Below are 13,313 nucleotides of genomic sequence, written 5' to 3'. Positions count from 1 at the left end.
AGGTCCGAGTCTCGGGCGCCTGAAAAGTACTGTACCCATGCTTTTGTCCAGCCACTTTTTGTGGCCGATGGCAGAGAAGTGTACTGCCATTTGCCCGAATCAAAGCTAGTCCACATCCCTTTTGATAACACCGGGACCCGACGAACCCATATGCAACATTAGATCGACGCGGAGGGGGGTCAAAAAGAACCAGCTCAAATGCCCACGAACTGATTAAAATCGGCAATTCCCCGTCGAAGCCCCAGCTCCCAGGCCTGATGGTTCTCTTCCAGCCGTGCAACGTCGCTTGCCCGTCGACGAGCCCACAACTCCACCTCCCCGATCCTGTCCGCCCCCTCGCGCTGCGGCACCAGCCCTTCCACCGCGGCATCGAAAAACCGCAGCGCATCGCTGTATCCCAGATCCCAGCCGTGGACGAAACTCTGCCGCCCAACCGCACGGTGGCAGTATTTCTCCTTTGCCCTCTCCCCCTTCTCCCCTTTCACTTCCTCCTCCTCTCCCTCCAGGCGCGCCAAGGCCTCCCTCAGTAACTGCGGCCGCTCGATCCGGGCTTGCTGGGCCTTGGTCTGGACTTCGTCCCGCGAGAGTAGCAGATGGCCGGGGGCCGCCGGGGGTAAGGGCAAGGTCGCCCTTCCTGCCGGTGCTGGCTGTTTAGAGTCGGCCTGGAGTAGTTGGTGGTGGAGCGGCGTCTCGCAGTCACGGAAGAGTTCGGTCCCCGCGGGGCTGTTATCGCCGATGTACAGTGGCAGAAACTCGTCGATGGCGCCGACTATCATCCGGATCTCCTTGTACCAGTCGCGGAGAGTGGGGGAACCCGGCCTCGGCGTCTCCTTTGATGTAGAGATCCGTAGACCGACCACCCCGTGCAGGGCGTGGAAGGTTACCTCCTGGGCTACGAAGGCGATGCAGTCCCGGGCGAGTGCGAGGCGCTCGGAGCTGGAGCGGAGGTTTACCCCGTTGGTGGTAAGGTCGAAGTTGAGGAGGATCCCGATTCCGTGGGCGTGGCACCGCTCGATGAGATGCTTGATGGCGGACCAGCAGCGCGTGTAGACCTGGGATGGGGCGCCCTCGAAGGGGGTTCCTTGGCTGAAGAGAGGACCGAGGGTGAGGAATCCAAGGGGCAGTTGGATCGTGTTGCAGTGGCAGGTATCTCTGAGCCAGAGCAGCTCGTCGTTTGGCAGGGCGGAAAGCCAGTGGGATTGCCATGTTGAGGCGGTGGATTCGAGTCCATTCGTTTCGATGGAGCTGTTTCGGTTAGGTTCAACTGGTGATGCAAGGGTTTGAGATCTTACGAAGGGGGTGAGACAGACCTTGTCAGTGCTTCTAGCTCAGTTGGCGCGGTGGTTTGGTGGAGGGACGGGCCTTGTGTGAAGGTAGATCCTAGGTTCACTCCGTAGGGGCGACGGAAGCGAAATATATCTTGGCCCCGAGGGGGGAGTGGACAGTATAGATCCGACATTAATCCGCGAATAATGAGAAGAGTTGGATTGGAGATCGAGCAAGTATGCTGCTTGTTAGTTGACTTGATGGTAGTGTTGAAAATCGCAGGTGGTAAACAGAGTGTTGATGCTGGCAGTAATCATCAGTAGTGCGTGCAGACTGTCGCCATAGACATTCATAGAAACTGCTATCCTGCTCATGAACAGCAATAGACGAGAGAAGGACCGGTGATAGCTCGAGTTCACAAGTCGATAATATCACATGGAGATTCTATTAGTTGGAGAGCTGATCGCTGTCAATTTGCACTGAAGTCAGGTGGGTTTCCTAATTGGGAAATGCTTCACAAGCAAACGATCAAGTTGATCTGTACTGGATTTATGACTAGTCGGGTGCTTCAATTGAGCATGCAAGAGCAGTGCGAATTCTCTTTTAAGACTGATCAAGGATGTTAGTGACTTGTGGTTGGCATGAATAAGTGTACGAAGTATGGCCAGGTACAAGTTACAAGTTACAGGGGGGCAATGGTAGTAGATCACATGGGTGGGCAGATTGACGTAGTTGCAGCAGCCATCATCAGGCCTGGCCTGTACTGTACGTATTTGTAGCGAGAAAGGCGAGGGGCTCCGCATTAGGCCGAGTTGTCCGTGCCCGCTACTGAAATTAACACCCCCCCCCCCTCCAACTTTGTTGCAAGTTAATGTTTGTTATCCTTCTCCCCTTCAACAAATCTTCAACGGTCTGGGGTTTTTGTTTTTGTCCTTCCTTCTTGTGCTCAGATAGTTCTTTTTGTCATCACTCTTTGTGTTCTTTTGCCTGTCGTCATACTTACCGACCGTGCCGGCGCACCGAACCTCAATTGTTGCAAAACCCCCCCCAGCCATGAAGCTTATGCGGAGACAGTGACAGCTAAGGCATGGAGAGAACACGAGTTGCTAAGGTTAGTCCCATCACAGTGGAGAACGGATAAATCTGACACAAACTGACGCGTTTCTGTCGATGATTCCCCAGGTTGAAGATGTGACCTTGGCGCGTCGCGGTGAACAGGTCGTCGGTACACTCCATCTTACCTCTCACCATATAATTTTCTCCTACATCCCTCCCTCGACCGATAAAACTCAAACCCCCAATGCTGCTGGCCGGTCAAAGGAGCTCTGGATCACATATCCAATTATCTCCTTCTGTACCTATCGCCCCACCCCCGCCGCAGCCCGCCAGCCATCTTCAATCCGGTTACGATGTCGAGATTTCACCTTTGTTTGCTTCTATTTCACAAGCGAGAGCAAGGCCCGAGATGTATACGAAACTATAAAGTGCTGGACCTGCAAGGTTGGACGCATCGATAAGCTGTATGCTTTTTCCTACCAGCCGCCTCCCCCGGAGCAGAAGTTCAATGGTTGGGAATTGTATGACGCCCGTAAGGAGTGGGCTCGGCAAGGCGTGGACCAGAATGGCTCGGGTTGGCGGGTATCTCAGTTAAACGCTGATTATGGGGCAAGTATGACCTGAGAAAACAACGGAGTTTGCTACATCATTAACCACTGAACCTCAGTTCTCTGCGACCTACCCTGCTCTCATACCTGTGCCGACTACCATTTCGGACATCACGCTCAACCATGCTGGCAAATATCGATCAAGAGCAAGAGTACCCGCTTTGACGTATCTGCACCCTGTGAACAATTGCTCCATCACACGAAGCTCGCAGCCGCTGGTGGGTGTGCGCCAAAACCGAAGCATTCAGGACGAGAAGTTGCTCGCCGCGATCTTCTCGACTTCCCGCCCCGAACGACCGCTCGCAAACTTCACTCCGCCGAATCTGGAGCCGGAATCCTCCAGTTCGACATCGAGTGATCCGTCCACTAGTCAAATGCTAGCTGACCTGACCAACGCCGAAGAACTGGAAGATGAAATGCTGGCATCTTTTGCCGGCGACCCGGAGGAAAAGCCCCACATATACGGAGCCCAGCAGCGCAATCTTATTGTTGATGCTCGTCCAACCGTCAATGCTTTTGCAATGCAGGCTGTAGGGCTTGGGTCGGAGAATATGGACAACTACAAGTTCGCTACCAAGGCGTACCTCGGAATCGACAACATCCACGTGATGAGAGACTCCCTCAACAAAGTGATCGATGCTCTCAAGGACTCTGATGTGACTCCCTTAGGGCCCAATAAGGACCAACTTGCACGGAGCAATTGGCTGAAACATATTTCGACGGTTCTAGATGGCGCGGGTCTGATTGCCCGGCAGGTTGGGCTCCAGCATTCGCATGTTTTGATCCATTGCTCAGACGGATGGGATCGAACGAGTCAGTTGAGCGCATTGAGTCAACTTTGCCTCGACCCGTACTTCCGCACACTAGAGGGCTTTATGGTGTTGGTAGAAAAGGACTGGCTATCATTCGGGCACATGTTCCGGCACAGGGCCGGACATCTCAACAGCGAAAAGTGGTTCCAGATTGAGAACGAACGGATTGGAGGCGATTCGAATCGAGCATTTGGCGAGGCTGGTGGTGCCAGTAGAGCTATCGAGAACGCTTTCCTTAGCGCCAAGGGATTTTTCAACAGAGACAACAACAGTCGTGATTCTCTTGGAGAGTCGGATGGGGAGATGCAATCCTATGACGGCGACAATGCGAAGAAGCTTTCAGTGCCTAAAGCAACGCCCGTGGAAAAGGAGGTAACCAAGGTCAAGGAAACAAGCCCGGTCTTCCACCAGTTCCTGGATGCAACCTATCAGTTACTATACCAGCACCCTACCCGGTTCGAGTTCAATGAACGGTTCCTGCGACGACTATTGTACCACTTGTACTCGTGTCAATTCGGAACATTCCTCTTCAACAGTGAGAAGGAGCGGGTAGAGTGGAACGCCAAAGGGCGTACTCGGAGCGTTTGGGATTACTTCCTGGCACGGAGGGAACAATTCCTCAACCCTGACTTTGACCCGCAGATTGACGATCACAAACGTGGAAAGGAACGTCTAGTCTTCCCACGCGTCAATGAAGTGCGGTGGTGGAGCGAAGCATTTGGTAGAACCGATGCTGAAATGAACGGTCCTCGGGCCCCTGGCTCGGGGTTATCGGTTCCCCGTGAGACTCCGAGTGCTCAGCGGTCACCAGTATTGACTGGGATGGAGACCGCTAATCATTCTGTCGGCGCTGGCTCCGCTGGCAAAGATGCTAACAACGCCCCACCGAGCGGCATCGCAACTGTGACTGCGGGAATCTCTAATTTGGCCTTCCCCAAAAGCAAAGAGAACAACCAGGATACGAAAAGCATGAATCGCATGGAGCTTGAGATGCAATGAAGGAGTAGAGACACCAGTCGGCCTTCAAACTGATGAAATGACGCATTGCGTCGCAGTCGGTCTAGGCAGGCAAATCTATAAAAGGCGGCGAGTCTTCTGTTTGTTATCTAGCAATTGTGTCCTTAGTCTTGCTTTTTTGACGCTGCATATTCTGTCTTGGTTTTGTCGGTAGAGATACAGTTCTAAGGCCGGGATGACCAGTGCATAGTCTAGTCGAGGCCAAAAGAGAGGAAACATGCCGAGTACCACCCATGTGGGGGGTTGCACAACCCCGCTGGATCTGTAAAGAAGTGTTTCTTGACAGATTGATGGTGACTGAGAAGATGACCCACCCACTTCCTCAAAGCCTGAGAGAAAACCAAGGGGCAGTAAGTATAAAGAGAGAAGAAGAGAGTAGAAAAGATGTTGTACTGAGTATGTTGTTACTTATGTTATTGTAGCAGTTGATGCCTGCATACTCAGGCTGAAATACCCGGGGGGATCTAAACTGGAAACTACAGAAAGGGCCCGGGACTCGGGAGGGGAAAAGCTTACCCAGAAAGGAAAGGTTCCCGCGGAGCAGCAAGCGAGGTTGAGCCCTAACCCGAAAAGGGTTGAGCAAGCCCTAAAGCCAAAAACCGCCCACTACCGCCGACCTTCTCAAAACTGACTTGACCGCCGCCGACCAATTCGCCCTCGAACGACTACCCCCCCTTCAACCACCCGCGTTCTCGGCCGTTTCTTTCGCCAATTCACCACCCAGAAACGCAAACATGGCTGCTGTCCAGGGAGCTATTTCGAAGCGCCGCAAGTTCGTCGCCGACGGTGTCTTCTATGCCGAGTTGAACGAGTTCTTCCAGCGCGAGCTGGCTGAGGAGGGTTACTCCGGTGTCGAAGTCCGTGTCACTCCCACCGTCACCGACATCAGTACGTCGCCCGATTTGATTGCTTTATGTTGTTTTGAAGTCGGAAAAGAGATGGAAGGGAGAATGTCGAGGAGAAACCGAGAGGTTGGGAACAATTGATGGATCAGTGCGAGGAGAAGCTTGGAATAAATTGTGGATATGGATTGGGGACGAGTTGGAATATCAACAATGGAGGAAAACACCAAGGGAAACACGAATCGGTTGCTAACGGATGTTCTTTTTGCTACAGTCATCCGCGCCACCCACACCCAGGAGGTTCTCGGTGAGCAGGGTCGCCGCATCCGCGAGCTCACCTCCCTCATCCAGAAGCGCTTCAAGTTCCCCGAGAACTCTGTCTCCCTCTATGCCGCCAAGGTCCAGAACCGCGGTCTCTCCGCTGTCGCTCAGTGCGAGTCCCTCCGCTACAAGCTCCTTAACGGTCTCGCCGTCCGCCGTGCCTGCTACGGTGTCCTCAGATTCATCATGGAGAGCGGTGCCAAGGGTTGCGAGGTCGTCGTTTCCGGAAAGCTCCGTGCTGCCCGTGCCAAGTCCATGAAGTTCACTGTACGTTTTTGCCGATCAAACCACCCTGAAGCAGCCACGGAATATGGTCTCGATACAGCAGCCGGATGGATCGATGCAGTTTGTCCGCGATCGCGACATGCGAAGGGATTTACGACTCGTGAGAGTGATCGGGACCAAATTCGTCGAGTTTGCGGTTACACGTCATGACAATGATGTGCATTCGAACATGAAGGTTTCCGAGACTAACACGGTTTTGTTTCTCCACAGGACGGTTTCATGATCCACTCCGGTCAGCCCGCCAAGGAGTTCATCGACAGCGCCACCCGCCACGTTCTCCTCCGCCAGGGTGTCCTCGGTATCAAGGTCAAGATCATGCGCGGTTCCGACCCCGAGGGCAAGGCCGGCCCCCAGAAGACCCTCCCCGACTCCGTCACCATCATCGAGCCCAAGGAGGAGCAGCCCATCCTCCAGCCCATCAGCCAGGACTACGGTGCTAAGGCTCTTGCCGCCCAGCAGGCCGCTGAGCAGCAGCGTCTGGCCGAGCAGCAGGCCACCGAGGGCCAGGAGGGTGCCGCCCCCGCTGAGTTCGCTCAGGAGTAAAAAAATTAATTGGATTTCCCTCTTCTTTTTTTTCCCTCTCTTCTTAGGCCCCCACCTGCTCTTTTCTCTTTTTCTTCGTTTCCTGTCCGACCTACCTATATCTCTCTTACCTGACGCAAAATAAACAAACTTCATGATCACTATCCATCCGGAAGAACCGTGTTTATTGTCATCTCCCTCGTTTCCCGCTTCCCGTGGCGGACGGGGGACGTCAGTATCTCTCTCAAAAAGACCTTTTCCTCCCTCTCATGTCTCTAATTACCTCGCTCGATATACACACCCTGAGTCGATATGGCCTAGGTAGGAAAGACAGAAAACAAGGAAAAGAAAAAAAAGTCAAAATTCATGCCCGAAACGAGTTCTAGCCAAGCCTTTCTTTCTTGTCCCCACAATTCGTATGCCATACCCCGGTAAACCGTGTAGATCTGTGTGTACGTCGATGCTTAGTAGTCTTTCGGCGGTGTGTGGCCCCGCTCGTGCCTTAAGGTCAGACCTTTTGGAGGCTGGCCAACTGGTCCCCTGTAGTGTCTAGTCTATGCAGAGCGCGATTGCACACACAGTACTATTCAGATTCGAGGCGAATGAATTACGTGTTACGTAAGCGCATGTTTCACCTCTTCTGATCTGGCTTGCTTTTGATATTGCCCTTTTTGCCCTTTTTTTATTCGTTCTAAAAATGACATCTTATTTCATGAGTCTCAGCTGTCTTTTGATCCCTATGTGTAGAAAAGTAGATCTAATCCCTCATGTCTACGTCTTCTCTCAGCCTGGGGTCATCAATCAATTATAGGAAAGCCTCAATGTTCAGCTCCAGTGTGCTGACGGGGTACTTAAGGTCGTAGTTCTCCAGGACAGTGGGGTGCAGGATACCGAAGGAACCGATGACGAGCTCCTTGCCGGCTATGCGCACGTGGACGGAGGCGGCGTGGCCAGGGAAGTATGTGGGTTCTAGGGAAATTCAATTGCGTTAGCGTTGTTGTTCGTCCGTGGACTTGCCTTTCATGTTCGATGTGACAGAAAATTACTCACCATCAAGCTCCTCAATCCAGTACTGCGAATCAGACATGGCGGAGTTGTCGAGTCCCTCCTCGCCGGTGATGAAGGCGCTCTTCAGCATGGCCATGACGCGGTCCAGAAGACCGTGGACGACCTCAAAACCGCTAGTCTTGCCGTACCAGGCGGCGGCGAAGTGGCGCTCGTTGCGGCTCTTGCGCTCCAGGGAGAGATCCTTGAAAGCGACGTCGCTGACCTCGAAGATCTTGATGGGGACGGCGTGGTGCTTGTTCTCGCGGATGGTCTTCAGGAGACCGGGCAGCAGGCTGGTGCGCACAACCTGGAACTCCTGAGTCTTGGGGTTGGCCAGCTTGACCGCCGTGTTGCCATCGTCCTTGCGGTTGAGCCAGCCGAAGTTCTCGTCGTGCGAACACAGGATAAGCGGCAGCACCTCGGACCAGCCGGCCATAGCGGCTTCCACGCGCACAATGTCGGTGAGCTTGTTGATGGGGAGGGGCTGGGCGATGGTGCCGGACTTGCTGGGGAAGGATCGGGGCAGGGAGTTGAAGCCGTAGGCGATGGCCACATCCTCCATGATATCGGCCTGGTGGAGCACATCCGCTCGGGTGGCGGGAATATAGACGTCGAGGATGTCGGGATTCGTCGTCGAGGGCTTAGCATCGTAGGCCATCTTCTTCAGGAGCGTGCAGATCTCCTCAGGCTTGAGTTCTAGACCGCAGCACTGGTTAATGTAGGAGACCTCAGCCTCGGCCTTGCGGGGGCTGATGTCCGGAACGACTCGGGTTTCGTTGTTGTGCTCGGAAACGATCTTGATAGGCTCGATGCTGTATTGATTGTCAGTGGTGGGCTCTGCACGACATGTGATGGAAACCTACGTGAAAGGCTCAGTACAGTACTGAGAGAACATGGTCACCATCATACGGTTGACAATCTCCACTTTCGTCTTATCGAGCGCGGTAATCTCGATGAAGACATTCTTGGTGTCAAGGGTGATCTTCGAGTGATCGCTGTTGATGATGGGGGGCAGAGAGCAGACGGTTCTCTTCGAGTCGTAAATAACGGGGTAGACGGGGTGGTCCCGGATAATGTGCAGGTACTTGCCGAGGTGCTTGTCCTTCTATTCAGAGAATCAGTACCGAGTCCGCTGGCCAAGTCCGCAGCGCCATGAGTCATACCTCGTAGAAGTTCATCAACTCCTCACCATTCATCTCCTTGGTTTGGTTAAGAGGGGTGAACTTGATGTCCTTAGGGGGGAGCGCCTCGTAGGTGAAAGGTCCCTGGATAGTGTCGAGATCGTGGGTGCCGATGGACACGAGAGTTCTTTGACGCGCCAGGTTCTGGTGGAGCTTATCTTGCAGGGCAATGAAGGATTCATAGCGCGCTTGGTCGAACTTGACGTTGCGGAGGATGGCACCGGACACCAAAGGACGGACCTTCATGGTCTGTTCCACATAATCAGTGCCTGATGCTGGGGGCGCAGGCTGTTCAATTGCGACTTACATCCTCCTTGACGATGATCGTCTCGAGCTGTCCACTAGCAGGCTCAACCAATTTGTAGTTGGGAACCGGCTGGCGGCCCAAGAAGATGTTGAGCATGAGGGCAATGCCCTCAAAGCACAGCATGTCATAACTGCGACGGTCTCAATATATGTATGTGTTTCGAGAGAGATTCTGGATGCATACCGGTTGGCGGGGATCTCGATCTTGAGTTGAGGGGGCTCTTGCTTTCCATTCACGATCGGGCGGTCCTGGTTCGTAGTCTAGTGTCCATAGCTTTATTAGAATCTGATTGTATATCCGATGAGTGCGAAAAGGAGCCTTTACGTCTTCGTCAAGTTCGACACCTAGGAGGTGACCAGTCAGTACATTGATTGCCCCGCCATGGCCGATCTGGATCAACTTACCGAACTCGAAGCAAAGCTCATCGAATTCCTCAGTGGTATACCTGCAACCATTGAGTTAGATATGCAATCGAAAAGTATGTGGGAGGGCGAAAGAAGTGCATACTCCCGTCCGAGCGCCTCGAAGAGGGCGGCCTTGTCGACCGAAATAGTGGGCATGATGAGGGGTTTGGGCTTCGCAGTGTTGTGAGGAAACTGTTGGGGATCAAATCGAGTTGTACCAGCCTCCCATGGACCGAAAAACGACTGTATAGATCAGACCAGGACGACTACCGCGAAATAGGGGTCAGCGAAGAAAGTAGAGGAAGGGAGCGTGGCTGGATGCGCTGGTCAATAATCGTAGAGTCATATAAAGTCTTTTTGACTCTTCGCTCGCAAAGGCGGCGACGATTCGGATGGTCAGCCACATTTCATCTTCTAGCCGCACCGCCACGTGCCAGTTCACCCCTCCGTCACCGTCACCCACTACCTCACCAGCCACAGCCCATGCTTCCTTGAACCTCTCTCTCTCTCTCTCCCAGCAAGTCAGTCGAGTCGGTCCGTCACTTTCGTAATCTCCCCTTCAGCTACTAACTGTGTTTCTCCCACCAGCACCAAACCTACTCTCTTTCCTGATCATATGTTGACTCCTCTCATACGAGCTTCTATTTAGCTTCACAATTCATCTGGAGTGAATTCTGCATCTCCAACTTCTCATCCTATCGCAATTGTTGAGGTATGCCGCTACCGCTGCTATTATTGCTCAAGTGTCCTGCGGCGGCCCAAACCCCACGAAACCTCCTCCGGGGTTCTTCCTCACCACTCACTGCTCTCCCACCCTCCCTTTTCCCATAGACCACCACCCCAAGACCTTCCCCACCCGACACTAATCCATCCGATCTTGAACAGGTGCTCACCATCCTTTGGCCCTTCCTAGAATCGCCCCTCAGTTCCAGAATTCCCTTCCCCTCCCGAGAAAATATTCGACGTGTTCGCGTGCGAGCGGGTCGGATAATAATCGCCTGAGCGAGGACGTGGATCGGTTATAACCTCACCTCTCTGGTTTTCGCTCAAACACTCAACCCGAAAAGTCTTATAATATAGTCGCGATGGAGGGTCAGGGTGAAAACGACGAGCTTTACCCTATCGCCGTCCTTATCGACGAGCTGAAGGTATGATAGTCACCATTGACTCCGCTATTGTCCCCACGTGCGGGCACTGTCGGTCCTGACACTCGATCAATCCAGCACGACGATGTCCTCCTCCGTCTCAATGCTATTCACCGCCTCTCCACTATTGCCTTGGCTCTAGGGCCCGAGAGAACCCGGGAAGAGCTGATCCCATTCCTCGATGGTTAGTCCCCAATATGCGAGAGATGAACGGTGTCACATAGAATGCGCCTAACCTTGCGTTCACAGATTCTGTCGAGGATGAAGATGAGGTCTTGACCGCGTTAAGTGAGGAGCTTGGAAACTTCACAGAATATGTTGGTGGCCCAGAGTACGGGCATGTACTTCTCTCCCCCCTCGAGAATTTGGCCGCTATTGAAGAACCTCTGGTCAGAGAAAAGGTACGGACTCGCGAACGCTTATACCGGGGTCTCGAAAACCTATTCGATTCATGCTGATGGCTTCGCAACTAGGCCGTAGAATCTCTTAACAAGATCGGAGAGCAGCTGTCCGAGAAACAGATCGAAGAATATTTCATTCCGATGGTTTTGCGCCTGTCGAAAGCCGACTGGTTCACCTCGAAAGTTTCCGCGACTGGGCTCTACTGTGTCCCATATAGGAAGGCTTCGCCCACACTACAGCAAACCCTCCGTCAATACTATGGAAGCCTCGTGCACGACGACACACCAATGGTGAGAAGACAATCCGGAAACAACCTCGCCAAGTTCATCAAGGAACTGAACACCCAAGTTGTTATCGATGAAATGATACCCTTGTTCCAGCATCTCGCCACCGATGAACAGGATAGCGTGCGGCTGCTTACTGTGGATGTGCTTATCTCGATTGCGGAGGAAATCCCCAAGGAGCAGCAGCCCAGCCATGGCGTTCTTCTGACCTCATTGAGGAATCTATTTGAGGACAAGAGCTGGAGAGTTAGATACATGGTTGCCGACCGTTACGAAAAGGTTCGTTGACCACAGAACCTAGCCCAGCCGCAGTTGACTGACAAAGGACACAGATCGCCAAGGCCGTCCACGAGGAAGTTGTCACTCGTGACATGGTTCCTTCGTTTGTTAAGCTTCTGAAAGACACGGAAGCTGAAGTCCGCACCGCTATTGCTGGCCAGATCCCAGGTATTAGTGCCGCATCTTGTAAAACTTTCGACCGCTGACTCTGGAATAGGCTTCTGCAGCCTGATCGACCGTGATACATTGCTTAATGAGATCATGACGAGTGTTGAAGATCTCGTGTCGGACCCCTCTCAACACGTCCGCGCAGCACTGGGAACTCAGATTAGTGGCCTTGCACCTATCCTTGGCAAGGAGGAGTAAGTGCATATGCTTGAATGCGAGCTTTTTTACTACATCGTCATTAACGCTGCTTAGGACTACTGCCCATCTCCTTCCGATGTTCTTGCAGATGCTCAAGGATGAATTCCCGGATGTTCGTTTGCATATCATCTCCAAGCTGGAGTTGGTTAACAAAGGTGAGCGAGCATACGCCATGGCAAGACATTAAGTCCATTGACTAACCAAAGCAGTCATTGGCATTGACCTCCTGTCCCAGTCTTTGCTGCCGGCTATTGTACAGTTGGCCGAAGACAAGCAGTGGCGTGTCCGACTGGCCATCATCGAATATATACCTCTGCTTGCCAGCCAGTTGGGCGTCAAGTTCTTCGATGAGCAGCTGAGCGATCTTTGCATGGGCTGGCTCGGCGACACAGTCTTTTCCATCCGTGAGGCTGCCACAACGAACTTGAGGAAGCTCACGGAGGTCTTCGGCGTTGATTGGGCCAAGGGATCCATAATCCCCAAAGTCATGGCCATGGGCCAGCACCCCAACTACCTCTACCGGATGACCACGTGCTTCGCCATCTCCGTACGTGAACTCTTGGCCTCTCTCAAATCTAGCTACTAACTTCTCTGTAGACTCTTGCCCCAGTTGTATCGATGGATATTATTGAGAACTCGATTCTCCCCATCTTGGACAGACTCGTGTCGGACGAAATCCCGAACATCCGTTTCAACGTTGCCAAGTCCTACGCTGTATTGATTGATACCCTGCGACGCCTGCCGGCGGAAGGAACCTTGACAGAGCTCGAAAAAGCAGGACAGACTGCCACCCCGTCGCCGCGGGGCCAGGAACTCATCCAACAGAGAATTCTCCCTAGCCTGGAGAAGCTGCAAGGCGACGATGATGTCGATGTGCGGTATTTTGCGACCACTGCCGCTGGCGGCCACGAGGAAGTTATGCAGACTTCACCGTAGGCTTAGCACCATGGGAGCGTGAGTGGGTACTAATATCACGGCACTCGCGCGGATTTGGGTGGAATTTCAGTTTTTGTCCAACTTAGAAACAGTCAGAAGAGCCTGGCTGGTATGAAATGCTTGATGGCGTTCTCCCTGTAGAGTCTTCTTGGTTGACGATCAATAATCCTGCAAAATCAGATCCCGGTACTTTTTTTTTCTCTACTCTGGTTCCGTATCATTAACCTTGCTGT

The 13,313-nt window shown here is 53.0% G+C and overlaps 5 protein-coding genes across 5 annotated transcripts; 3 read left to right on the top strand and 2 right to left on the bottom strand.

Moving 5' to 3' along the window:
- Positions 1-22: 22 nt before the first annotated feature.
- On the bottom strand, positions 23-1,605 carry BO66DRAFT_224444 (uncharacterized protein). Its single transcript, XM_025642706.1, has 2 exons — positions 1,311-1,605; positions 23-1,245 (listed from the first exon to the last, which is right to left on the bottom strand). Exons 1-2 carry the CDS (start codon positions 1,457-1,459, stop codon positions 195-197), a joined length of 1,200 nt encoding a protein of 399 aa, XP_025507329.1. The 5' UTR covers positions 1,460-1,605; the 3' UTR covers positions 23-194.
- Positions 1,606-2,101: 496 nt separating this feature from the next.
- BO66DRAFT_389100 (phosphatidylinositol-3-phosphatase YMR1) lies at positions 2,102-5,143 on the top strand. The gene is made up of 3 exons (XM_025646718.1): positions 2,102-2,377; positions 2,449-2,931; positions 2,990-5,143. The coding sequence occupies exons 1-3, from the start codon at positions 2,354-2,356 to the stop codon at positions 4,739-4,741; spliced, it is 2,259 nt and encodes a 752-aa protein (XP_025507328.1). The 5' UTR covers positions 2,102-2,353; the 3' UTR covers positions 4,742-5,143.
- A 254-nt stretch (positions 5,144-5,397) lies between these two features.
- BO66DRAFT_389097 (40S ribosomal protein uS3) lies at positions 5,398-7,115 on the top strand. Its single transcript, XM_025646717.1, has 3 exons — positions 5,398-5,647; positions 5,876-6,189; positions 6,418-7,115. Exons 1-3 carry the CDS (start codon positions 5,494-5,496, stop codon positions 6,748-6,750), a joined length of 801 nt encoding a protein of 266 aa, XP_025507327.1. The 5' UTR covers positions 5,398-5,493; the 3' UTR covers positions 6,751-7,115.
- A 278-nt stretch (positions 7,116-7,393) lies between these two features.
- BO66DRAFT_342860 (phenylalanine--tRNA ligase subunit beta) lies at positions 7,394-9,997 on the bottom strand. The gene is made up of 9 exons (XM_025644477.1): positions 9,772-9,997; positions 9,669-9,709; positions 9,589-9,608; positions 9,448-9,524; positions 9,265-9,394; positions 8,940-9,206; positions 8,640-8,881; positions 7,780-8,588; positions 7,394-7,698 (listed from the first exon to the last, which is right to left on the bottom strand). Exons 1-9 carry the CDS (start codon positions 9,822-9,824, stop codon positions 7,535-7,537), a joined length of 1,803 nt encoding a protein of 600 aa, XP_025507326.1. The 5' UTR covers positions 9,825-9,997; the 3' UTR covers positions 7,394-7,534.
- A 662-nt stretch (positions 9,998-10,659) lies between these two features.
- BO66DRAFT_224351 (protein phosphatase 2A structural subunit TPD3) lies at positions 10,660-13,168 on the top strand. The gene is made up of 9 exons (XM_025642705.1): positions 10,660-10,816; positions 10,892-10,997; positions 11,063-11,214; positions 11,287-11,778; positions 11,832-11,946; positions 11,996-12,140; positions 12,199-12,299; positions 12,354-12,691; positions 12,742-13,168. The coding sequence occupies exons 1-9, from the start codon at positions 10,754-10,756 to the stop codon at positions 13,078-13,080; spliced, it is 1,851 nt and encodes a 616-aa protein (XP_025507325.1). The 5' UTR covers positions 10,660-10,753; the 3' UTR covers positions 13,081-13,168.
- The last annotated feature ends 145 nt before the right edge of the window (positions 13,169-13,313 follow it).

Source organism: Aspergillus aculeatinus (assembly GCF_003184765.1).
Source record: "Aspergillus aculeatinus CBS 121060 unplaced genomic scaffold BO66scaffold_7, whole genome shotgun sequence".
In the NCBI taxonomy this organism is placed as follows: domain Eukaryota; kingdom Fungi; phylum Ascomycota; class Eurotiomycetes; order Eurotiales; family Aspergillaceae; genus Aspergillus; species Aspergillus aculeatinus.
This window is presented reverse-complemented; position numbering and strand designations above follow the sequence as displayed.

Bases quoted from the DNA above. Each gene is read 5' to 3' on its own strand.
- BO66DRAFT_224444 (XM_025642706.1), bottom strand. From the start codon at position 1,459: ATGTCGGATCTATACTGTCCACTCCCCCCTCGGGGCCAAGATATATTT. The intron at 1,246-1,310 runs GTCTGTCTCACC...TAACCGAAACAG, and splicing joins GAGCTAGAAGCACTGACAAG to CTCCATCGAAACGAATGGAC.
- BO66DRAFT_389100 (XM_025646718.1), top strand. From the start codon at position 2,354: ATGGAGAGAACACGAGTTGCTAAG. The intron at 2,378-2,448 runs GTTAGTCCCATC...ATGATTCCCCAG, and splicing joins AGAGAACACGAGTTGCTAAG to GTTGAAGATGTGACCTTGGC. The intron at 2,932-2,989 runs GCAAGTATGACC...ACTGAACCTCAG, and splicing joins AGTTAAACGCTGATTATGGG to TTCTCTGCGACCTACCCTGC.
- BO66DRAFT_342860 (XM_025644477.1), bottom strand. From the start codon at position 9,824: ATGCCCACTATTTCGGTCGACAAGGCCGCCCTCTTCGAGGCGCTCGGA. The intron at 9,710-9,771 runs GTATGCACTTCT...CAATGGTTGCAG, and splicing joins TTCGAGGCGCTCGGACGGGA to GTATACCACTGAGGAATTCG. The intron at 9,609-9,668 runs GTAAGTTGATCC...GTCACCTCCTAG, and splicing joins TGAGCTTTGCTTCGAGTTCG to GTGTCGAACTTGACGAAGAC.
- BO66DRAFT_224351 (XM_025642705.1), top strand. From the start codon at position 10,754: ATGGAGGGTCAGGGTGAAAACGACGAGCTTTACCCTATCGCCGTCCTT. The intron at 12,141-12,198 runs GTAAGTGCATAT...AACGCTGCTTAG, and splicing joins CCTATCCTTGGCAAGGAGGA to GACTACTGCCCATCTCCTTC. The intron at 12,300-12,353 runs GTGAGCGAGCAT...TAACCAAAGCAG, and splicing joins GCTGGAGTTGGTTAACAAAG to TCATTGGCATTGACCTCCTG.
- BO66DRAFT_389097 (XM_025646717.1), top strand. From the start codon at position 5,494: ATGGCTGCTGTCCAGGGAGCTATTTCGAAGCGCCGCAAGTTCGTCGCC. The intron at 5,648-5,875 runs GTACGTCGCCCG...TTTTTGCTACAG, and splicing joins TCCCACCGTCACCGACATCA to TCATCCGCGCCACCCACACC. The intron at 6,190-6,417 runs GTACGTTTTTGC...GTTTCTCCACAG, and splicing joins CCAAGTCCATGAAGTTCACT to GACGGTTTCATGATCCACTC.